This window comes from Ricinus communis, chromosome 3, assembly GCF_019578655.1.
Source record: "Ricinus communis isolate WT05 ecotype wild-type chromosome 3, ASM1957865v1, whole genome shotgun sequence".
NCBI classification, from domain to species: Eukaryota; Viridiplantae; Streptophyta; class Magnoliopsida; order Malpighiales; family Euphorbiaceae; genus Ricinus; species Ricinus communis.
The window spans coordinates 4,482,632-4,505,962 of record NC_063258.1 but is presented as its reverse complement, the minus strand read 5'-3'; the positions used below and the strand labels follow the sequence as shown (position 1 = coordinate 4,505,962).

Sequence of the window (23,331 nt, the reverse complement as noted above, 5' to 3'; positions counted from 1 at the left end):
TTTAAGGCAATAAAATCAATTAGAGATTCCATAGAAAAAAATAACAAAAAGAGAACAAAATTAATTGCTATAAATTAATTTTTTTATTTTTTGAATTTAGATTAAAAGATTTTAAAAAGAAAAAAGCCAATGCCCATTAAAAGTGTAACATGGAATGTTTTACACGTATCCAATTCTCTCTTCATTGCACCGACTTGCCTTTCCACACGCCTCTCTCTCTCTACCCTTCATTTCAAAATAAATAAATAAAAGAAAAACCACTTTCTCTCTCTAACTTTTGTATTCACACCCCTCCACTTTCTCGCATTATTTATCTCCCAAACAAAGCCCACTCCTCAATTCTACAAAAGAAACAACCAAGGAGCAGAGTCACTCACCCACACTACCCAAAACCCATTTCCCTGAAAATATGGCATCAGCTGTTGTTTCTGCTGTTCTTTGCATTTTCTCAATCTGGGCTGTTGTTGCTGTTAATGGTGCCACACCCCACCATGCAGCAACAGCACCAGCACCAGCACAAGCACCTGCTTCTTCATCTGGTGTTGATTGTTCTACTTTGGTGTTGAATATGGCTGATTGTTTGTCTTATGTGTCAAATGATAGCACTACAACAAAACCAGAAAAGACTTGTTGTTCTGGCTTGAAAACTGTTTTGAAAACTGATGCTCAATGCCTTTGTGAGGCTTTTAAAAGTAGTGCCCAATTGGGTGTTGTTTTGAATGTTACAAAGGCTCTTTCTTTGCCTTCTGCTTGCAAAATTCACGCCCCTTCTGTTTCTAACTGTGGATGTTAGTCTCTCTCTCTCTCTCTCTCTCTCTTCCTTTTTTCTGTTGTGGGTTCTCTTTAGTTTATTGATTTTGTTGGTTTTTTTTTTCTTGGGTTTTTGCAGTGGCTTTGACTCCTGCTGGTGCTCCTGGTATGTTCTGATCTGCTTCTTGATTATAAAAATGGTTTCTTTTTGTTGGGTTAGTTATATTTAATTGTAAAAATGTCATCTTTCTTGCAATTTTCCATTCATGCATTCTAAGAGTTGAATAAATATGGTTTTAAAGACAATTATTTACTCTTGTGTTTTCTTTAAAGAAAGAAATTTATTTTTTCTAAAGGTTTTTGTTGCTGCTATAAATGTTCTAATTTCTGAGAGAGGGAGACAGAGAAAGGTGTAACTGAATCTGAAAAAACAATTTCAATGTGTTTTTTTTTTTTTATAGAATAAATGGTATTTTGCAACAAAAGCTTCAAAATGAATTGGCTACTAGAATTCAAAATCTGTTTCATCTCTGTTTCATTTTTCTTAAATCTATTTTTATCTGCACTTTTCAAGAAAATAAAATGAAAATAATAAAATGATGGTGATTTTCTTTGACACTTTGCTAGAACAGATTTTGGATTATTTGGGGTATGTGTCAATAAATGAACAAAATGTCAGTTGGTCAATATATTGAATGCTTTATCTGACTCATCATTGTTATAGTGAATTGTTTTAATGGGAATTGATGATTGCACTGCAAATTTAGCACTTTCTTATGGTAAAGTTGATAACTTGTTTTTTGAAATTGGTTAAATTGGTGTTTAGGTGCATCTCCATCTACTGCTTCTGCACCTACTGTGTTCCCAGGAGCAAATCAGCAAGCACCAGCACCATCTCCAGCAGAAGGAGGTGCCCATGGACTAACAATCTCAGTTGGAACTCTAGTCATTGGCTTTGTAATTGCATCCTTCTCCAGTTTCTAAAAAACCATGGTACCATTTTGGATTCTGAGCAGAGAGGATATATCATATGAGGAACTTACTTGATGTTAGCTTATATTTGGGTATTTTGGGTTTCTTGAAATCTTTTGCAGTAGCTCTCTTGATGAGAGTGTGACTGAAAGTAGATATGAATTATTTTGTGGCTCTCCCTATAACTTGTGTTGTGGTATATTATGGTACCAGGTTCATGTTTTGTTCATTTATTGATTTGAGCTCCTTCACATATCACATGCATTTGATGTTTCTGGTTTTTAGTGTAGTTTTGGGTGGTTTGAAAATATCACAGCCAAATTGAACTGTTTTTGAGTAAAGAATTGGAACCAAATTAAGTTGAAAGTGAGCTTTTGCACAATTTTTCATGAACAAATTTAAGAGAATCTTTTTGAAGACAGGAAATAGCATCAGGTAAGCGTTGATTCAAAGGGGTAAAAAAAATGGCAGTCCAAGTTACCATATCAGAATTATGATAGTACTAATACTTTACTCATTGCATGTCTCTTACAAAGTAACTGCAATGATGGTAATTGTTACCAAAATGGGTGGATTTTACCTTCCTATTTTACTTTTGTCTACAGTGAAACTGTAAGCTAATTTGGGGGGAAAAAGGAACCCTTTCCTAAGCATGGTCTAATTTTACACCAAGGTTACTTATTTCAGGGCCACATCTTCTGTCTGATGCCTGATATAAGAGCTGTTTTGGCCCTTCCCACAGAAGATAAATTTTAGCTGTTTCAGTTTATGCTGTTGTCTGTTATTTGGTTGGTCGCTTACATGATCCTTGGTTCGCTCTACTTTAATATCAAATAATCCTTTGTAAGGTAGGTCTACTTGAACCTTCGCATGCTCCATCCGAATATCAATCCTTGGTTCGGTTCGGTCCATCTGAATGTTAATCCTGGGTTTGGTCGGTGGACCTTGAACCTTCGCATGCTCTATCCGAATATCAATCCTTGGTTCGGTTCGGTCCATCTGAATGTTAATCCTGGGTTCGGTCGGTGGACCTTGATTCAAACATATTCAAACATTTGATTGATGTTGATAAAATTTATAAAATTTATATGCTTTAAAGGTTAAGTTATATAGTTAAATTATATAAAATTAAATATAATTAATTTAAATTTTTAGAAAAATAAATAAAATTTATTTAGAAATTTTATATTAATTTGTCAATATATTTTATAGTATTAAAATTTTTTTAAATTTTATTTTAAAATTTTATTTTTTTATTTTTTTACTTTTTATTAATTACATTTTATTTTAATATTTTTTAATTTTACTATTTACATTTTATTTTTGAACCATATAAATGTGTCAATGTGAATGCTAAAATCTTGTGTTCTTATTACCACTCCAAGGGCCAGGAAGTTCACTGTATTAGTTCTTTTGGTGTTTATTTTGTATTGTCAAGTTTTATGGAGATGTTATGAATAATGCATTTTGGCAATGACCTTATTATTGCTGTTGCACCTATTCTCCATAAAATCTGTTTGGATTCAAATCCAGTAGAAATGATAATAGAAATTAAAAAGAAAAAAAAGAAAAGGAAGAATGGAAATAACTATGTTCTTTTATATTTTGTTTGGTTTAGTGTGATTCAAGGTTGGCAATAGATAAAAATGAAAAAAAGAATGAGAATCAAAATGATTATTTCTTTTTTATATATTCTTTTATTTAATGTGAATTGAGAATTGAATTTTTTTATGGTTTATGAATAATAATGTCCTAATTTTTGTAGAAAAAAATAATATTTAATTTATTATAATTGTATCCAATAAATAGATAATATAATATATTAAATAATAATATTAAGAGATCCTCTATTTTCCTTAATTATTGTTGGGTCTTGTTTGGTCCAGCTAAGAGACAGCATCCCTACTGCATGACCTGACATTGAATGGTTTGTCATGGACTAATTTGGTGAACTTCTAAGGAGAAGATGTAATCCTATTTCAAATTTGACAAGAGAAACTCAGCATCAAAAATTATAGAACCTATAGCAAAGGAAGACATGAAGTTGGGTTTTCCATTATTAAGGTGGGTGGACATATTTATGGGCCTTGTTGCCTAAAGTTCCAACAATTTGATGAAGGGAGTGGGAATGAGCTATAAATTATACTATCTTAATAAACAATTACAACTCTAACCATTCCCTTCATTCTCAATTTGGCTAAGACATTCCATCTTAATATATTTTGGCAAATAAGTACCACCAAGTAATAACATAAATTTTAAAAAGAAAAAAAAGAAGAAGAAAGAAAGTATTTGATTGATCAAATATTTGATTGCACCAATTGGGTGCAATTAATTAGTATAAGATTCGCTTTTGTGAAGTTTTGAGTGCGAAAAAGACTGTGAAGTCTGGAGTTCAAATTTACAAAATGATTGAGATGGTGAATATTGCTATGAAAGTTTCAGGTTGACTATATGTATATATATAGATATATAAAATTTATCCAACGATGTCAAATAACATGCATAGGATTCATAGCACAAGGAACCATCAGAGAAAGTTAACAACTTCCTTGTTTTTGTCTACCACAAAGAACATTAGCTGTAATAGGCATTTTTTGTTATTTTTTTTTTTGTCAAAAGCATTTTTTGTTAGAATATCTGTCGATTCCACCAAGTTTTCAAAACCCATTATTACTTGTTGAAAATTCTTGGCAAACAAATCAACAGATGAAATTTTCACTTCAATTTACAAAATGGGTTTTCTTTCAATTCTCAGATATTTCTTTTTTCTGATGATACTACTTTGTTCATTTCGCTGCAGTCCTATTAAAGCTCAACTTCAATTAGAAAGAGATGCCCTTTATGCTCTTAAGGCTAATTTCAATGACCCTTTTCTGAATGTTAATTGGAGTGGCTCTCAGTGCCCTCGTCGGTATCCTACTCAGTGGTATGGAATTATATGTGCCAACGGTAAAGTTAGTGGAATTTTTTTGGAAGATATGGGCTTAACAGGTACAGTCCGTTCTGATGCATTTTCTGTCTTCACTGAACTGACTATCCTGAGCTTCAAGAACAATTCAATCTCAGGAGAAGTAATGAATTTCTCTTCGAATGCAAAAATGAGAGAAATCAATTTGTCAGGCAACAAGTTTCAGGGTCCAATTTCGCGTTCGCTGCTTAGTCTTGTTTCCTTGGAGTCATTGCAGCTTCAAGATAATAACCTGACAGGTTCTATCCCAGAATTTAACCAGTCTAGCTTGAGAGTTTTTGATGTTTCTAACAACAATCTTCAGGGTGAGATCCCAAAAACTCCAATTTTGCAATCATTTAGCTTTGGTTTTTATTCTAGTAATTCTGAGTTGTGCGGTCCACCCACAAACACTGCCTGCAATAATCTAAATGACACAGCTGATAGTAACACTACAGCTCCTTCTGAACCTGAAAAAGATAGTTCTTCCAAGCCTAATAAACTGGGAACTGTGTTCTTACTTTTTGATGTTGCTGGTCTACTCGCCGTGATTTTGCTCTTCATTCTTTACTTCAGAAAGGCTAGAAAGCTTAAGAAAATATTGAAGAAACATGGCACAGAAGAAAGAGAGCAGAAGCAGTCGGCAGATGAAGATTACGATGATTTCGAGACTGAGCAAAATAGAAGTATGAATGTGGCGGCCATATATGCACATGGAAAGGAAGCTGTTGTAGAAGGAGAAGAGAAAGGAAACCTGATATTCTTGCAGGAGAATGTAAAATTCAAACTGAATGATCTTCTAAAAGCTTCTGCTGAAGGATTAGGCAAAGGGGTTTTTGGAAATACTTATAAGGCAATGATGGAAGGGATGCCAGCAGTTGTTGTCAAGCGTTTAAGGGATTTGAAACCATTAACTAGTGAGGAATTCAGGAAGCATTCGAATATAATTGCGGATCAGAAGCACCCGAATCTGCTTCCCCTTCTTGCCTATTACTATTCCAAGGAGGAGAAGTTGATGGTCTACAGATTTGCAGAGAAAGGAAACGTCTTTAACCGCATTCATGGTATTTTATTTTCTTGCATCTTCTTGTTTATTTTTCTATGCATCTTTGTTTGGATTGTCTGTGACTGTATTCTGAACTAATTGACAATAAAGGTGGAAGAGGCAACAATGACAGGATCCCATTTAGATGGAATGCAAGGTTATCAGTTGCTCGAGGAGTAGCAAGAGCACTGGAATACCTTCACCTCAACAAGTCACAAAGCATCGTCCCACATGGGAACCTGAAATCATCAAATGTTCTTCTGGATGAAAACGAAATGGTTCTTGTTTCAGACCATGGTCTGACTTCACTGATAGCACTTACTATTGCTTCCAACCGTATGGCTTCCTATAAATCGCCTGAATATCATACTTCCAAGAAGGTTACTAGAAAATCTGATGTTTGGAGTTATGGCTGCCTTCTTTTAGAACTCCTGACAGGAAGAGTATCAGCTCACTCAGCTCCACCTGGAACTACTGGAGTGGATATCTGCAGTTGGGTTCACAGAGCAGTCAGGGAAGAATGGACAGCTGAGATATTCGACATTGAGATATCAGTGCAAAGAAATTCAGCTCCTGGAATGCTAAAACTACTGCAAGTTGCAATCCGCTGCTGCGAAAAGTCCCCTGAAAAACGTCCTGAAATGACACAAGTAGTGAAAGAGTTGAATAATATCAGGGATGCTGATTCCGAGGAAGAAGACCTGTCATCTTTCGATCAATCGTTGACTGATGAATCTTTGTCAACAAGTGCATCAGGTATAATTGGTAATGAAAGATGAGAAAATTCCTCACCGTTGCACCACGGAAATCGTAATAATAAGACATCAAATATAGATGAATTTGGATCAATTTATGACATCTTTAGATGATAAACAAATGCTATTCATTTCATTTGTAGCAATTTATTTTTCTATTTAAGGTAGCATTATTTCGTATAGTCGTAGCTATTTCTAGAAATATGTTGTCTTTTTTTATTATGATTTTTTTTAATTTAAATAATTAATAAAACTAGTCTGTTCATTGCAAGACCGTTATTATTATTTCGATATAAAATAATTAATAAATATAATTTAATAAAATTCTTAATATTTAACATTAATTAATAATATTTAAAAATAATAGCAAACTAACTATTTTTAAATATTATTCTTAATTTTGTTAAAATTTTAAAAATTTATTAGTGTAATAATATAAAATTATTTGAGAAATATTTATTAATTGATTTTAGTATTATATGAATTAATACTATCAATGCAATTGATATTACTATCTTTTAAATTAAAAATTTATTATATAATTAAAAAATAATTTAGTATTAAGTATAATATTAAAATATAATTTAAGATAATATTTTCTAAAATTAGAAAATTAATTTATTAATTAATAAAATATTAAAATGTAATTAATATTCTACTTTTTAAGATGCAATTAATATCGATTATGTGTCAAGATATATACGTGTATTTCTATAAAGGACAAACATGATAAATTTATTAAAAAAACTTTATACAACAAATCTGTCTTATTTCCACATTTTTAAATTAAAATTTGATGAATTTAATTGAACTATTTAACCACTCATCTCCTTTATAAATTATAGTATATTATTTTCTCCATTTTGAAATAACTATCGTTTTAAAGAAAATTTTTTATTTTAAATTAAGTGTTATTTTAAGCAACTAATAGAATATTATTAATTACTTTTTTTATAATTTGATTTGTATTCATTGTGAGAGAAAGTATTAATAGAGTAGGAAAAGAAAAATTCAATAAAGTGAGAAAGAATTTTATAGAAATTTTATGTATTTTAATAAATTCATATTTTGTTCATATAAGATTATTTTTAATTATAATTGAAATAATTTAATTTATTTTTTAATCCTTGTGCATTAGTTTTAAGTGGACTTATTTAAGAATAAAGAGAGTAGTTTTTATGTTGTCAAATTGAAACTTCTTAAGTTTCACATGTATTGGAATTTAAACTTTCTGTATTTTATTAATTAAATATTTTTAGAATTTTATTTTCTATTTAACAGAGCCACTGATGTTCGGTTCCAATTGATTTAATTTTTTTAATTTTTGCCACCTTTTGTTATATGGAATAGATTTTCCAAAAGATACTATGACTAAAAAAATTTCTTCAAAATTTATGAATTTTGAAAATGGCAAAAATAAGCAAGTATGATGGTCCAAATATTTGTTAGTTTATTTATTTTTTCTTTTCTTTTTTTTGAAATATAGGTTACCTTGCTTCACAATTTAATATTTTAATTTGAAAAGATATTTATTTAAAATTTTAGTTAATTAGTAGATTTTCGTAAAAATATTATTGGACCTTTAAAAAGAAGATTTTCGTAAATAATTCAAAACAATTTGATGAGAAAGTTAATTAGTAGATATTCATATAAAATTTAACCCAACTCATACAAATAAGGGTAATTTTCCTAATACTCTTTTACAACCCATATATCTATTTTATTAAGTGTGTATATATATATATATAATAAGAATGGATTAAGATGGACAAAAAGATAAGGGTGAAATTTACCACCTGTCATCATGGAATACCAAATAATGGCCCAGTTAGTACTATTAAGGAGTAAATTATGTCAGCGGTGGTGTCATGTGACGCCAGAAAACCACCCATATATATTAGGAAGTCAGCTCGAATGAAGGCAAATATTACGGCTGATGTTGGGACCTAAGATATCAAATGTTCCATTTGCCTTCGTGCATGTCAGGCCATTGCAAGTCGTCAATGTAATGACCTGAGCCCTGTGTGCAATTATTATGCTGCAATCACTTGATGTGGTTCATTGTACAAGATCGACCCGAGTAAAAATCTTCTCTAGATTAATATACATATAACACTTTAAAGAAAACCAAAGTTAGAGCAAAAGTCAAACTAGAGACTGTAAAAGTGTTTACTGGAAGGCAACCCAATGAATTTCTATTCATTTTTATCTTGTTGCTTTACTAATTCCGTTTTCTTTTAATGATGTTTTTAACGTAAGTTTTTAGGTAGCCACTACAAGAGAAGTCCTTGGGAGTGAGGGGAATGATTGAGATTGGAAATGAGAACAGTTAAATGTTTCTTTCTTCATAGTCTTCCACTTTGGCGGTGACTGTCATACAGATCCATTGTAATTCAATATAGATGCCCCGACCCTGTAATTGCAACTATTATGCTGCAGACAGTTGATGCCCTTCATTGTTTAGCTCCTTGTGTACAAAACAGGAATGTCCAATATCGTACAGGAAAAGAAGTGGTTTCCAGGTGACATTTTCGCCCAAGAAATGCAGAAAGTTGGCAGATCAAACTAGGAATCCTGAACTGGTCCTCCTAACAGAACACAAGCACCATATATTTCGCTTGAACAGCATGACTAATCAGACAAATTATAGGATAAGATGAGCTCATAATCCTCTTTCAGCACAAACGCAGTATCAGACAACGTGCAACCAATTTGACAGGCTGATTCCTATTAAATAATGTTATGAGGTAGGAGGTATGCGTCTGTTCCTCCATATCCTAAAGAAGAGGGATGTGAATTCCTAAAGATCAAAAGGGAGAAAGAAAAAGGTGATACTGATAATAATACAAAACAAAGATTAATGGTCCTACTACAAGTCCTATTGACTCCTCTCTTCCATGTTAAATTAGTACACAAAATTCCAGCCCAGAAAGCATCACGGCCTACAAATAATATAGTAACAGTCATTACTGCCTGGAAGGCAATGCGCCCTAAGAATTAAACTTCAGAATCATTGTGGATGTTTTCCTGATGTTGCTAGTAAATTGCCTTCACAAATTCCTTCATTGCAGTGCATAACATTATCAGATAACTATCCTACAACACCAATAGTAACAGCAAGCTGCTAAAAGAAGAATCAGCGTCAGGAATGAGGTTGTGGAAATAAAACAAAGCAGAATATAATGAACAGAACTGTTTTGAGTTCAGATCAGCCAACTGGAGTATTTTGGGTAAGAATCCTCTTATTGATAATCATGCCTTTCAAAAACAGCAAGGATATAATTCAGGCTCAAATGAGGTTTTGCATCCTGCCAGCCCCCAAGCTGACATATAACAGGCAGTCACTTTAATCTTACTTTTTAATGAAACACTAAAACAACTTAAGAATAGTCTTGTGAGCCAGGGTTTAGCTTTTAGCAAGCACAATCACATTGCATCTTTAAAATTACAAGTGATCTGCGGACATAACTGCTTTTAGCTTAGAAGTTAAGCAACAATAATTAAAAAAATTTTGTTGACAATTGAAGCTTAATTAACAGCTGTAACTGTTATATAATTAATGTTATAACTTTATCCATGCTAAATAATGGGCACAACAGTAACTGAACCGAAATCCTTTAAGAAAACAAAAAATAAGATAAGAGGAATTTTATAGCTGCTATTTTAACATGGATAACTTAGGCTGGCTTTGGGGAAAGGAAAATGACAGGTAACGGATAAGCTAGTGTATGATAAAATAACAGGATACCTGGCTTCTCGTCTCTTCAAGGTAGAGTCATAATTAACATTTGCTGAACACTTCCAAAGAGAAGTACCAATTTGAATTCAGAATGTCTGATGCATATTTAAATGGGAGGCAATCAATTAAGACATATTTGATCGAAGTTGAATTTGGAGCACCCAATACCTGGTTCTAGCAACTGTGTGTCAAGAAAAACGAATTTTCTTGAAGTTCACTTTTGAGATGAACAACAACCTTCACCAGACTGTCCTCCATTGTTAATGGCGCTATCAGCCTTTACCCTGCGGTAGAAAAGAACATATGCAGCAGCCGACTTCACATCTTCTTCATTTATGAGTGATATGTGGCTGTCATCAAAGTTGTACCACCTGTTTTCATCCAGAAGCTGCAAATTAAAGAAATGGTAACAGAGTAAGAAGAAGCAAATGAAACATTCTAGAAAGGTTGACAAGTTGATCGATGGCAAGCAATGCCTCAAGGTCAAACTAATTAGACAAAGCAATATAACTTAATGCAGGCCAGCCAGAAAACTGGAGCTATAGGACTGGATTTCAGTCGATATGAAGAGTAGGAACTTAAGTGGACAACTAGACAGGATCTAAAGACTAGATTCACTACAGGTTCAGCACTGTAAATTATCCCTGCAAACAGTTCCTTGGGAAATTTAATGAAGAAATTAAGCAGTTGATGCGCATCGAATAGCGAACCACATTACAATATCTTCCTTTCACTGACAAATTGAGTTCTAATCTACCCCATTTTAGCTTCTACTGTAGCAAAAGATTCACTATCAGAAAATATAATGTCAAATGCTAATGCAGTTATGCTAATCATTGATAAGCAATAAACAAGCATAAATTTCATAGTCAAACAGACAACATATCAATTGAGCGAAGAGTTGACACAACTCTTCATTCAGTTCTTAATAACTGTAGATACCCAACTGGCTGAGATATTTTGAAGAAAACACATGGATAATTCTTGAAAGTTCTTAGAGAACTTCAAAATTATCGAAAACACAAACACGACACTATTGTAAGTTCCACCTCAATGCAAAAATACCTTCTCTTGAACTTTGATTTAATCATAGTTGAGCTAGTGTTTTTTTCTTTTATCTTTTCTTACATTATAGTTTATTAGATAATACACAAAGGTGGCCAAGTATAGAGCTACTAAAGAAAGAAGCACAAAAAAGAAGATGACAAAATGTAATAAGACAAGGAAAAAAAATCTCTAGGACTTCAAGAAGTTTGAATGCACCAAAGCTACCCGATTCAGCACAACAGCACATCAATCTTTAGAATCCTGCACCTACTTATGAGTTCTATTCATACTGACCTTGATACGTGCTGTGTAGTGCCCACTTCCCATGCCACCATAATGGTTGGTTAAAGCATAAAGCTCATAGAGCTGACGCCGTATGCTGTTCTTGTTGGCTACATAACTTGTCAAATCCAAATCATGAATGGGGAAGTTGACAAAAGTTTCCAGTTTATGCTTCATTGACCTGCTATATGAGAATCTCTTCAAGTGGATCACTAAAACTTCAGGAAGCCTCCATAAGTCAAGTTTTTTACTTGCTTGCCGACGTTCTTTGCATTGTGGGCAATACCTTTATAACATAAATTCATTAGGTGTTTAGTGAAATATTCTTGCATGAAGAATAAAGAATTCATAAATGATGTCCACTTATATAAGCAATATAAGAAATTTAAGTTAAAGGCATGCAGTAAATAAGACAATAATGAACATGCAACATTCTCCAATTAGATGTATTTTTCTTTTAACTTTTGACAAACTAAAGTGGCTTTACAGTATCCAATTCCGAAAGATAAATGTAAAAACACTCAAGGATTGGTCAGCACTTGGACAAAGTAACTTATGGTGTGAAGAAAGAAAAAAAGAGAAAGGAAAACCACTAACCACATGTCTTCAGGTACCAAGGGCTCTTCACGCAGAAAAGCTTCTAGACAGGTGTACAAGGAGAGAGGTTCAGTACGAGCTTTCTTATTTATAGGTCCATACTTTAGCACTTCAGGCAAGTTTTCCATGTAATTCATATCATATTTCTTTAACAGTTCCTGTGACCAATCTAAATATACTACTATTGATGTTGTTGATGAGGACAATTTAATCGCTTTCTCTTCTCCCACTGAAAGATCAATGCATGCATCACTTTCATCAACCAACTGAAGAGGTAGTTTTAATAACATCAATGCCTTGGAACTACTACTGTCCTTATCTGACACAGGATCAGTACTTGCTTCGCCACTACTATCATGGCATTCATCTGATGCTGATACCAAGGTGTTGGAATCAGCAATGTCATCATGTCTTAAGCTCTCAGCTCTCAGAAAAGGGGAGAGCATTTTGTGAACTACAGTCTGTACATCACCTCTTGTAATTACATCATCACATGGAATTGATGATAAAAGAGGTATTCCACAAGGTTTCCACCGTGTTGCAGTTTGGGTATCATTAGTTTCCCTATCATACAAAAATAAGAAACGAAATGTCACTAGACACAGGTGTGCAGAGGAATGAGGAAAAAAATAAAGATAGCACACTGTAAACTAACAAAGGAAAATGTGTACAATCAGAGCAGGATTTGAAATCCAAGTGAAAAAAAACATACCGATCTTGGTGGCGATGAATCAACCTTAGTATAAGTTTTTTCTTTGATGACTTTGGAATCTTGTAGGCAGCAAGATGATCATCGTCTTTGATTGTGGATAAAGATATTAAAGGGTCTTCAAGAAACCTTTGAAATAAATGGTTTCTTACCTGTTACCAACACGTTTAAATAAGTTAATCCAATAAATGCAGAATATAAATTCCACTAATACAAGAGTCATACGTGATAAACCTCGGCAAGTTGAAGATCTTCATTGTTCTTTAAGGAGCAAGAATTGCTAAGTGCATGGATCAAGTCCCTACAACGTCCCTGCTTCGGAACAGTGACTGTACAAGGAAATGGAAGAGTGCTTCCATCACCAGTAAAAATTGTCACTGTAATAGACCGTGTAGTAGTGGATTGGAGTGGCAAAGAAAGATACATGAAAGGATCAAATGTGACGGAGACTTTGTTGCACACTGGGCAAACCAAAGTTGACTTGTATTGACCCTGTCAAAGAGCAAAGAGAAGGTTATGGAAATGGTTCAGAAATCATGCAGATGCTGGTATGCAGGCAAATAATTGAGATACAGATATATATAAACCACTTATGATATTCTCCATGGCTATGGAAATGCATACCAAATTAACAAGGGCAAACTGTTTGGGTTAAAACAAATTCACCAAATTTTAAGAATCTTGTTGGAGACAAGGGTCGGGAGTCCATCAGAGAACCCTTCACCAAAGAAGAGTGAAATAAAACAAAATGAAAATACTTGCCACTTGTACCTGACTATGCTTATTAAAAGCCTTCTTAAAAACCCAGAAACTGTCAATCTATTGGTGATCCGTCTATTATAGTTAATTCAAGAGCAGTTTCAGTGGACATAAATGTGGACTCCTCATAGAGTAGCAAAAATTTAAAGCTTTGACAAAGAGAGCACATAAAATACAAAACAATTAATTATTGAAGTTCATTATACAAGACATTTTTATTTAAAACATTTCAGGTATGCTTGATTTGGGTAATACAAAAGTGCTCTTGACCTTTGGATAGGCATACACTTGGATTCTCACTTTTCTGAAGTTGGGTTCAATGGTCCTCAGCACTTTTATCCTTTTGTTAAAATTATATACACTTCAGACAAGAACCGTTCAACTCACTTTAACAATCAAGGACTCTTATACCAAGAGGGTGTTTTGTGATATGCCCAAATTTTTAAAGGGCATCATGCGTCATAGAAAAGAAGATAAAATAGTCCCCAAAATTCTTGGATTGAAATGAAGAACCACATATAAAGAACGAAAGAAAGAATCAGCTGAAATTTGTAAGAAACTGAGGGCTTGTTTACTTGTAGAGAACTTTTTCTATTTTCATTTTCCAATTTTTAAGGAAAATGAAAACTTCTCATTTTCATAGAAAATTTGTAAACATGTTTACTTGCTACTATATAAAAACTTTTTATTTTCTATTTGGGTAAAATTTTAAGGGCCTATTTACTTATAAAAAACTATGTTAGTTTTCTAGAAAAAATTTCAAATGAAAATAGAAAACAATTCTTTATCTTTTCAAATTATAACTAAACTTTTAAAAACAAGTTTAACATGTTTTCTATGTTTTTCTTCATATAAGAAGTTACTTGTTTTCAAATAAAAATAAGAAGTTTTCACTTTATTTATTCCAAGCATACCCTTTATACTTAAAATATTACCTAAATAGAAAATAAAAAGTTCTTTTTCCTAAATATTACAAATTCTCTATGAAATGATTTTCCTTAAAAATTAGAAAATGAAAATGAGAAAAATTATCTATAAGTAAACATGCCCTAACTATAAACTTGGAAAAAAATAAAGTGAAAACTCATTGGTTTCATTTGAAAACAAATGACTTCTCATATAAAGAAAAACACATAAAACATGTTAAGCTTGTTTTCCAAAGTGTAGTTATGATTTTGAAAACATGAAAAACTGTTTTTTATTTTCATTTTAGAAAAATAGCACAACACAAATTTCTATTTTCTGTTTTCACTTGAAATTTTCTAGAAAACTAACATAGTTTTCTATTAGTAAACACACTCCAACTGTTTTCAGCCGCAAGCTCCACGAAGAAACCATTTTTATGAATATAAAGAAATTTTATCAAGAAAACTGGATTTTAGTGAAGATGAAAAAAATACTCCACACAGTAAAAGCAAAAAGGGACAAGGATGTTGTGAGATGTTAAATATGAGATAATAATGAAAAACAAAAACAAAGCATGAAAAGACATAAAATAGAAGAGTAATGCCATGAATTATTGTTGAATGCTCCAATTTGAAAGCTCTTGAAAGATAAGCTAACAAAGAATCCAAATTAGCAATTCATCCCACAACAAAATAACTAATTAGTAGCTAAAGATGCATGCATCCTTATCAAAATAATCATCGACTCTACAAACAAAGCACAAGTCCAGCAAGCCTTAGCTTCAACCTACCACCAAACCCTCCATTTCTAATCAAACAAACAAAAAGCCTCAAGGGAATCTAGGCATGCTCAACTCTCCTACAAAGAGACAATTTTGAAAGTCCCCAGGGTTCTCATAATGCAGAATGTGGGGAGAACAAGTTTCACTATATTTGAACACATAAATCACAATATGTCTCGTGAATTGGGACAATCATTTAATAATTACCTTATGAAGGACAAGAAAACCTTTTACCTGATGTAGCATCCTAGCTTTCCCAAAATTTCATTAACTATGAAAGAGTACAGATCACGAGGGCATATGAAAGAAGAAATGTAATGCATGAAAATTGAACAAGAGTAATCCAAAGACTCCTCCTATGTGCTAGGCGCCAACAAAAGAGTCCTGGAGAATAAACAGCAAAAATAGTTCTGCATTTCTCTTCCAATGGGAGTTTTCAACAAAACGGAAGTCCTAGGAGAATGTATTATTTCCATGGAACAAAAACCTAAAAGATAGGAGCTTGGTTCAAAGTTGAAATTCTATAATGATGGAAAGCACAAGGAAGATCTTGATCACACCAAATGCCCTCCCAAAAGAAATAAGGCTCCACCATCAAACACGAACAAAATAATTTCTAGCTCGTGGTAAAAATGGTGCAAAGGTTGCAAGTCATGTAGCCAATAAATATCCATCACATGATAATGATGCAATTATAATGCACTTTTTCTGGTGTTGCTAGAAGTTCCTCCTTCATTACAGTCACTCAGGTTGTTGATGTGAGAACTGAATTACTTGACTAACAACTTGGTTTAAAAGAGCTCACATGTATTAGAAGTTAGGTGCACTGCTGCTGAATTCAACCTTGTGACAAAGTGCTCTCCCCTTTAGATGCCACTAACTTCTTATTATATGGAATAAACATTTGCCTTGTTCCAATGCTCCATCACTGGACCAGGCAACAGGCAAAGTTGTCTTTATCCCAAACTTCTGAATTCTAACAAGCGAAAGCATATTACACAGTAGCATCAAAACTCGGATCTATGATCCACATAAAAGAATCAATATGCCTTAACTTTTAGCTTTTAAAGTGACCTCATATTAATCTTTAACAGCAAAGGATATGACATGTTTAGAGACCATACTGATTCTCTAATTAAATTAGGCTAAGTTGCAAACTATGTAATACCTTCTTGACTGAAAACACCAAAAGAATTCAGTGAAGTATGCCTGTAGCTATAAGGTAAATTCTAATAATGTTGTTTGTAGCTGTAAAGTAAATTCTAATAATGTCATCAATGTCACTCAATTATAAAAAGGTTCCTACTCAACTTCTATGAAATCAAATATACTAAACGTCTGACCAAAGAATAGGGAGAGATAGAGGTGAACAATTTTCACACAACGCTGAGAAGCCAAAACACAGCAACTCATCATGGATGATCACTGTATTTTGCGACTTCCAAATTCCAATTCGTTAGAAAAGTCAAGTTTTGAAGACAAAGTTTAAAGTATCAACGTGATACTCACTTGGCAAACGTCAACTATTATTGAATCATTACGAGCAATGTGATTTGCCCAGTACTCATCAGCAACTTCTTCATCAGGACGACCATCAGCATCTTTAGACTTTATGTAAGGTTTATGTTTGACACGATTCAGGTCTTCATGAAGGCCATCTAGGAGAAACGCTAGAAGCTCCTGAAACAGTGGAAATATTTCAAACTGAGCAAAGAGCAAAGAAACTACAGAATTAATGAAAACTTCATTTCACTTGATAACCTGAGAATCATGTTGATTATAGCCACTAAATTGAGGTGCAAAACGAGCCAGCTTGGCTTTAAATTGGCGAGGAGGAACTGGTGCTCGGCCAGGTGCCCATAGCTTTCGCAGTAACTCACCAAATGCTATTGCTAGCTCACCCTAGAACATGACCAGTTTAATTTAATTGATTTTAACTCAATAGTGATACAAATAGCTGCCACAAACTTTTTTCCACAAGAAATGTCAGCATACAACAATTATAATTTTGGTAAATCATCAAGTACATAGGCCTATACTCAAAGAAGTTACAGTAAAACCTCTCTATAGTCATGCACTTGCGAACAAATAAAAGTTATAAGTATGAGGAGATTATAATTTAATGGAGGTTTGAGTACTAAAGTTTTTTTTTGGACTTCATATTTAATATTTTTGGTGAAATGATCAGAAACTAAAGATAAGATATGTAAATATCTCTTCATACTATATATATATATATATATATATATATATATATATATATATATATATATATATATATAAAAGATATTTTTTAAAGCGGGACTTAAAACATATATAACTTATGACAATAGAGAATTTATTCCTATTTATAATTGGCTCAAATTGGGACCATAATTTTTTATCACTATGTAGAGGCTATTCCTATATAGAGTATAACTATAGAGAGGTTTTACTGTATATAATTTCACACCTCAAGGTTAGTCTGCAGGATACTGGCTCTATATATAGTGTATAATCCAAAAATGCTTATTGAATCTACAGCAATATACACTCAATTTTGAAAATTACTCAAGTCAAGGATCGAGGTTGGACTTATTCTACTAATTTGTCCAAAACTACAAGACTGAGCTCTAGTCAGAAGTAAGAACTCCAGAACATCTTCAGTCATATCCCTCGAACCCTTAACTCTAGATACTGCAAACACAATCTCACAAAATATATTCCCATAACACCTCAAGCAGGCCTGAACAAAATGTAGGTTTACATGCTAAAAGGCAGAAATACTTTTTTAAGCCCTGTCTGCATGGGACTCTGGAAAGTTCCAGCAGCCCATGTACAATTCCTGCTAACTCCAATTATATGTTTGCATATTGCAGCTCTAAATGCAGGCATATTATTTTGACGGCCTAAAGACCAAAAAGAGCCAAACATCTGTGACAATTATCAAATGTAGCCAATTATTATAGTTTTATCACCTTGTTCCTCAACCTTACCAGGGTTTTAAATAACAGAATCATGATTTTGATATCAGAATCAGTATTAACTGTATCAGACAGTCTCACTTTTCTGAACATGATTAGTCACTGGCAAGTACTTGCTTTAAAGAAATGGATTATTTCACTATTTGATGATAATGCTGAAAATTACTTTCTGGTTTCTATTGCTGCAGAAAACCATGAAAATATTTAAGCCTACGAGGACTCCATAATTCTCTACATGAATTTAATCAACCTGAATTGAAGAGAAAAATTACAGAAGGTAGTTGCCAACAAGAAGCAACGGCCAGTGGCAACTTAGTGACTGCCCGTGCCAGTCCATGATGAACGCTAAACTAATGCACATGATTCTTGTACTGAGAACTGGAAGTCAGTTCTTTCCTAGAAAATTGCTTGCTTATCCCTCTGACCAGGAAACATTTTCAACTAACCAATTTTCTTATGCAGCCAAACACCAGAAAATCCAGAAAATGATCATCATGAAATTACTTTGCAGCAAAAAAAGAACCTTGAAGTATACTAATCAAGATGGGAAAGATAATGTAGTAAATACTTGTCATCAGATTTCAGTCGTATTCCAAACTTACCACCATTCCCAAGGGGTTTTGCCAATTTATCTCTTGATGATAATCCTCCCGGAAGTATTTAACAAACTCAGGAGTATGAACAAGGCATTGTATTGCACTATTCATAAAGCATGTGTTTCCTAGGTTCTGCAGCCCAGTCAGGCCACCAGAAGACCCCCTTGTACTGACACCAGTAGCTCCATATGTGTTATCCAACTCTCCACCTGGAGATATCAGGTTCTGGCCTTGTGGCACCTCCGCAATGCAACTTCTAGAACCACCCTTGCTTGCAGATAAACCTCCTGCAATTGATAAGCTTCACTTAGAAGGTTCTAAAAGAACAGAACTAGCTTTCCTCTGAGTAGATCTCAGTAGATCCCTTGTCCAGAATAGAATTCATACAACCATTCAATGCAGTACCATTGACATTGTTAAGAACCTCCACCAGAATCTGTATATATAATTGTAGAACAAAACAAAAATAAAAGGTTAAAAGGAGAAAAGTACCAGAAAATAAAACGCAGGACACAGATTCTGAAGGAACTCAACAGCAACGCATATAAGGTTTCATACTAGCTACTTTACATGAATTTGATCAGTTCTTATGTTTCATGATATCATATATAACCACTTTTCTGCAAGCATGCAAGTGACACTTCACACAGATGTACTACAGAGATATCATTTTTCTCTATCAAATTAAGTACTTAGTTATTCTGAACCCTCCTATAAATGTTGCAAGAGAATAAAAATATGAAAGAATAAAAGTAGCTACTTCTCTCAGTAATAAAAAGCCATCAATGCAGTTACAAGTGCTCTAGCCATTTTAAATCAGTAGCCTCATATAAAATAGGTGTCCTAGTGCACAATCCCTTGTTGCATGATATAGGGAAGGCTAGATGTACACAGCCTTCCCCTTCCATTACAAGGAAGTCTTTTCAGAGAGTTGAGGCCATAATCGCCAGCTTAATTGAGTATGAAAATACCTATTTGTAAAGCAATTGAAGTACATTATAAGAAGATTGTTTCTGATATCTCTATTGTAAATAATCTATTTGCAGGACTTGTGTTGCAGTAGGAAATGTTGAAAATACCAAAGTATGTAGCACGGTACTCGTGAAGCAAACAATTAGAAAGTTAGTAGAGAAGCATCATAGATACATGTTAAAAGAAGAGAAGAAATCCATGCAGAGCAATACTAATATGTCCTTTTGGATAATGGAATAAATGCATGCCAAAAAGATACTTAGGAAATAATCACTTCCTAGTCATATCAGGATTCAAGAGTCCTTCACATCCTTAAATAATTCCAATTATTCATTTCATCAAACCCACATCATCCTTGATGAATGATCTTTTATCAAAAATTCCCCTACATGACCTAGAAAACTAGAATTAGTCATCTGACACTTGCCCATTAAAGGAACCATTACCAATAGCTACTAGAAGCTATAAGATATACCATAGAAAGAAAGGATTACCTATCGCTTGTCAATTTCATTGGAAGCAATATAGAAAGGAAAGATAAAGAATTGTTATTCAGAAGGACAGTAAAGTCTTTTAAAAGCCTTCCACATGAAATTTTCTAGAAGACAGTTGTCATTATGCTTAATACAGAGGACAAAGACTTCTACCACAAATATCCAGATTATCCCACATCATTCACTTCAATTAACCATCAACCAGATACAACCCTAACAAATTTATTCTCTTCACTATTTCAACATCTTTTTAAGATGAAAATGATTTCAGGCATCAAATAACACATTCGAACATGGACCATGTACAACTGTTAAAAAGCATCTTTCATATGAATGTAAAATAGGCAGAACTACATTATACTAATAGGAAGCCAGTTGCATGCACACAAAATAATTCCTTAAGCAAATGAAATACTCCTAAAACAAAATAAGCAGCTCGATATACAAGAGACTTACATCCTGATCCATCTGTATGTTAGCATCATCAAGTGTTTTATCCATATCATTCATCAAGGCATGCTTTCGCTGGCCATAATAATCCCAAATGCGCAACTGTCAAAGCAATAGAAGAAGTAGATCCTTAGATACTGAAAATGAGGCTGCCAAAAGCCAGTAAACATAAAACACACTTTCTGCCAATTTTCAATGCTATAAAAGGAAACCACAAAAATTAAAGAAAAGAAAGAAATAATTCGAGACCGTACTTGTTCTGAGTTGAGATCAAAGATCTCACAAGCTCTTTTGTGAAGCTGTCCGATCGTTTCCTGCCAATTAATCAAGTTTTCAGATAAGTGAATAGAGTATGTGTCTGTGGACTGTTTGCTAATATCAAAGCTTACAATAATTTAAACCTTTTTAACGATAAAAATGAGTAGTTTTGAATTTTGAAATAAAAGCATAGCTATTACTGTTTGATAATCATAACCTTGATAAGTAAATGACAAAATTACAATCATTTGAACAAAAGCTACTGAGGCAAAGGCTTGAGTGTTGGCAATACTACTAGTTGTGATGGCATTACTAGCAACCTTAAGAGCTACAAAAGATATTCTTTGCTAAATGTTTTAAAGGGTTTTACTTATCACATATCAAATGCTTATCATATTAACTATTGAAATAAAAAATAAATTCTATTACATCTAAATCATCAAGTGCACAATTTTTTATATTTTCAGTGACAGAGCATCAAACATGTCATGGCAGTATCTTAGGATATAACATAGTTGCTCAACAAAGTATATATGATGACAACTCTCAAGCTCATACCTTCTTGCTTATTCTTATCGTAGAACGATCACCCTTAGGCATAACCAGCAGTTGAAGACGGAGAGGATACACCTCAACAGCTAATTCTGTCCGAGAAAGACCTGAGCAGATTACTTTACGTGCCAATGTTGGGCCACCGCCATACCTACACCGCCAACAAACACCATTCTCAGTACTGTAATACTCCATATTAGAATTCAACTATAAAATATATCTTCCCCCCCCCCGATTTGTAAAAGCAATTCCATCATTTAGTTTTTATCCAAGCTGACATGGGTCATTGTAAGACATCATAACCTTTTATAACCCAGAAAGCAAAGGGAAGACAAATATACAAACCTCCCATCGAAGTTCTCTATTCATTTAGACAATTCTTGCCAGAAGTTCAAACTTACACCCGAAAATGATTCATTTAATATGGATTCAGAGGATGCAAATTATGATAAAGAAAGCAGATGCAAAAGAGAAAAAGACCAAGAATCTAGTGAAATTTCATTGCACCTTACCATGAATATAACTGTTTCCAAACTTCTTGCGGAAGCAATACATAATCACGGCCTTCTAATAGACTATCATGAACCTCAATGCCGGCCACATGGGAATCATCTATCGTGGTTGCATCATAAATCAAATCGGAATTATCAATACTAGCAGGCTTCTTTGAAGAACCAACCAAATCACAATACTCGGTCGAAGAAGAACCATCATTTGCAGTATTTGGCTGCTCATGGTTCACATATTCAATCCAATGTTGCCACCATCTGCCCGGAACCAATACAAAGTTAACATTCTAAACTTTCACAATGAACTTTGAAATATAAAAGTGCAAAAGCAACCAATTTTATCACAAAATTGCCTTGTTAATTGAAGTCGGAATTTTAGCAAGATTCCATCTTTTTCGAAGTAACTTGTTTTCTCCAAATTCTAGCAATATAAGTAAAATTACACTAGAAAAAAGTTACATTCAAATTTAAAAAAAAAAAAAAGAAAATTGAAGCAATTAGGGTACACCTCTGAGTGATTAAATAGAAGTAATCGCCTTCTTTGCTATTAGATTCGGCAGCAATCGCAATGTCCCTAATCAAAACTCTCTCTTCCTCTGGCGTCAGCTCCGCCTTCACATTGCTGCTGCACATTGATACCTCTGTTCCCATCTTTTCCTATCTACTATTTTCTTTTTTCTATGATCTGGAAAAGTTAACACTATTTAGAGCTTTAAAAACTGCTCCTAAACTGTAGCCAAACAAGGTCTTTAAAACAAACTTTTAAAGAAAAATAAAAAAGAGTTGGGTCATCAGTCAGCAGTCGTCATGTGTGTTCGAAACCAGACACGGGGCTCCGAGCTCCGATTTCGCGATTGTTCCAAGGCGACGAGACGACCGATCATATGGGTTTCCAGTTAGGCGTTTACAGAATTTCTCCTACTCTTGATCTCTGGGCAGGCCCAGCCTGGCTTTGGTCCGGGTAAATCAGATCGATCTACACCATGCACATTTCTTGTATCCACGCTTGCCAAACCCAATCCATTCCTATTAAAGTAATGTACTTTTAGTATTTAGAAAATATAAATAAATTAATATTATTACTACGAATCAAGAAAATAAAATAAATAAATAAACCATAGTACATATAATATGTTTATAAAGTATTAAATTACTATTTGTTATCTAATATAAATTAGTCTATATATGTACTATAAGAGTTTTTCACATCAATAAATTCTTACCAGTATATAATATAAGTTATAA

At 33.4% G+C, this 23,331-nt stretch overlaps 3 protein-coding genes across 5 annotated transcripts; 2 read left to right on the top strand and 1 right to left on the bottom strand.

Moving 5' to 3' along the window:
• The first annotated feature begins 240 nt into the window (after nt 1-240).
• Nucleotides 241-1,951, top strand: LOC8264067 (non-specific lipid transfer protein GPI-anchored 31). Its single transcript, XM_002530232.4, has 3 exons — nt 241-788; nt 890-916; nt 1,577-1,951. Exons 1-3 carry the CDS (start codon nt 410-412, stop codon nt 1,732-1,734), a joined length of 564 nt encoding a protein of 187 aa, XP_002530278.1. The 5' UTR covers nt 241-409; the 3' UTR covers nt 1,735-1,951.
• A 1,009-nt stretch (nt 1,952-2,960) lies between these two features.
• Nucleotides 2,961-6,737, top strand: LOC8264066 (inactive leucine-rich repeat receptor-like serine/threonine-protein kinase At1g60630). 2 transcript variants are annotated; one of them, XM_048371639.1, is made up of 3 exons: nt 2,961-3,786; nt 4,526-5,736; nt 5,829-6,737. In XM_048371639.1, exons 1-3 carry the CDS (start codon nt 3,761-3,763, stop codon nt 6,494-6,496), a joined length of 1,905 nt encoding a protein of 634 aa, XP_048227596.1. In that variant the 5' UTR covers nt 2,961-3,760; the 3' UTR covers nt 6,497-6,737. The 2 variants fall into 2 exon arrangements, with proteins under 2 accessions (XP_048227596.1, XP_048227595.1); XM_048371638.1 differs by having other exon boundaries at nt 2,961-5,736.
• Nucleotides 6,738-9,104: 2,367 nt separating this feature from the next.
• Nucleotides 9,105-23,125, bottom strand: LOC8264065 (ubiquitin carboxyl-terminal hydrolase 5). Of its 2 annotated transcripts, XR_007215094.1 has the most exons (16): nt 22,595-23,125; nt 22,090-22,344; nt 21,584-21,728; nt 21,022-21,081; nt 20,774-20,869; nt 19,257-19,287; nt 18,858-19,138; nt 17,054-17,194; nt 16,802-16,972; nt 13,072-13,338; nt 12,850-12,998; nt 12,138-12,701; nt 11,553-11,826; nt 10,380-10,582; nt 10,221-10,270; nt 9,105-9,593 (listed from the first exon to the last, which is right to left on the bottom strand). XR_007215094.1 is itself a non-coding variant. In XM_015726037.2 (14 exons), the coding sequence occupies exons 1-14, from the start codon at nt 22,735-22,737 to the stop codon at nt 10,426-10,428; spliced, it is 2,751 nt and encodes a 916-aa protein (XP_015581523.1). In that variant the 5' UTR covers nt 22,738-23,124; the 3' UTR covers nt 10,001-10,425. The 2 variants fall into 2 exon arrangements, 1 of the variants encoding a protein (XP_015581523.1); XM_015726037.2 differs by lacking the exon at nt 9,105-9,593 and having other exon boundaries at nt 10,001-10,599; nt 22,595-23,124.
• Between the last annotated feature and the right edge of the window lie 206 nt (nt 23,126-23,331).

Bases quoted from the DNA above. Each gene is read 5' to 3' on its own strand.
- LOC8264067 (XM_002530232.4), top strand. From the start codon at position 410: ATGGCATCAGCTGTTGTTTCTGCTGTTCTTTGCATTTTCTCAATCTGG. The intron at 789-889 runs GTTAGTCTCTCT...GGGTTTTTGCAG, and splicing joins TTCTGTTTCTAACTGTGGAT to TGGCTTTGACTCCTGCTGGT. The intron at 917-1,576 runs GTATGTTCTGAT...ATTGGTGTTTAG, and splicing joins GACTCCTGCTGGTGCTCCTG to GTGCATCTCCATCTACTGCT.
- LOC8264066 (XM_048371638.1), top strand. From the start codon at position 4,458: ATGGGTTTTCTTTCAATTCTCAGATATTTCTTTTTTCTGATGATACTA. The intron at 5,737-5,828 runs GTATTTTATTTT...TTGACAATAAAG, and splicing joins CGTCTTTAACCGCATTCATG to GTGGAAGAGGCAACAATGAC.
- LOC8264065 (XM_015726037.2), bottom strand. From the start codon at position 22,737: ATGGGAACAGAGGTATCAATGTGCAGCAGCAATGTGAAGGCGGAGCTG. The intron at 21,082-21,583 runs GTATGAGCTTGA...ATTAATTGGCAG, and splicing joins CGATAAGAATAAGCAAGAAG to GAAACGATCGGACAGCTTCA. The intron at 20,870-21,021 runs GTACGGTCTCGA...TTGCTTTGACAG, and splicing joins TTGATCTCAACTCAGAACAA to TTGCGCATTTGGGATTATTA.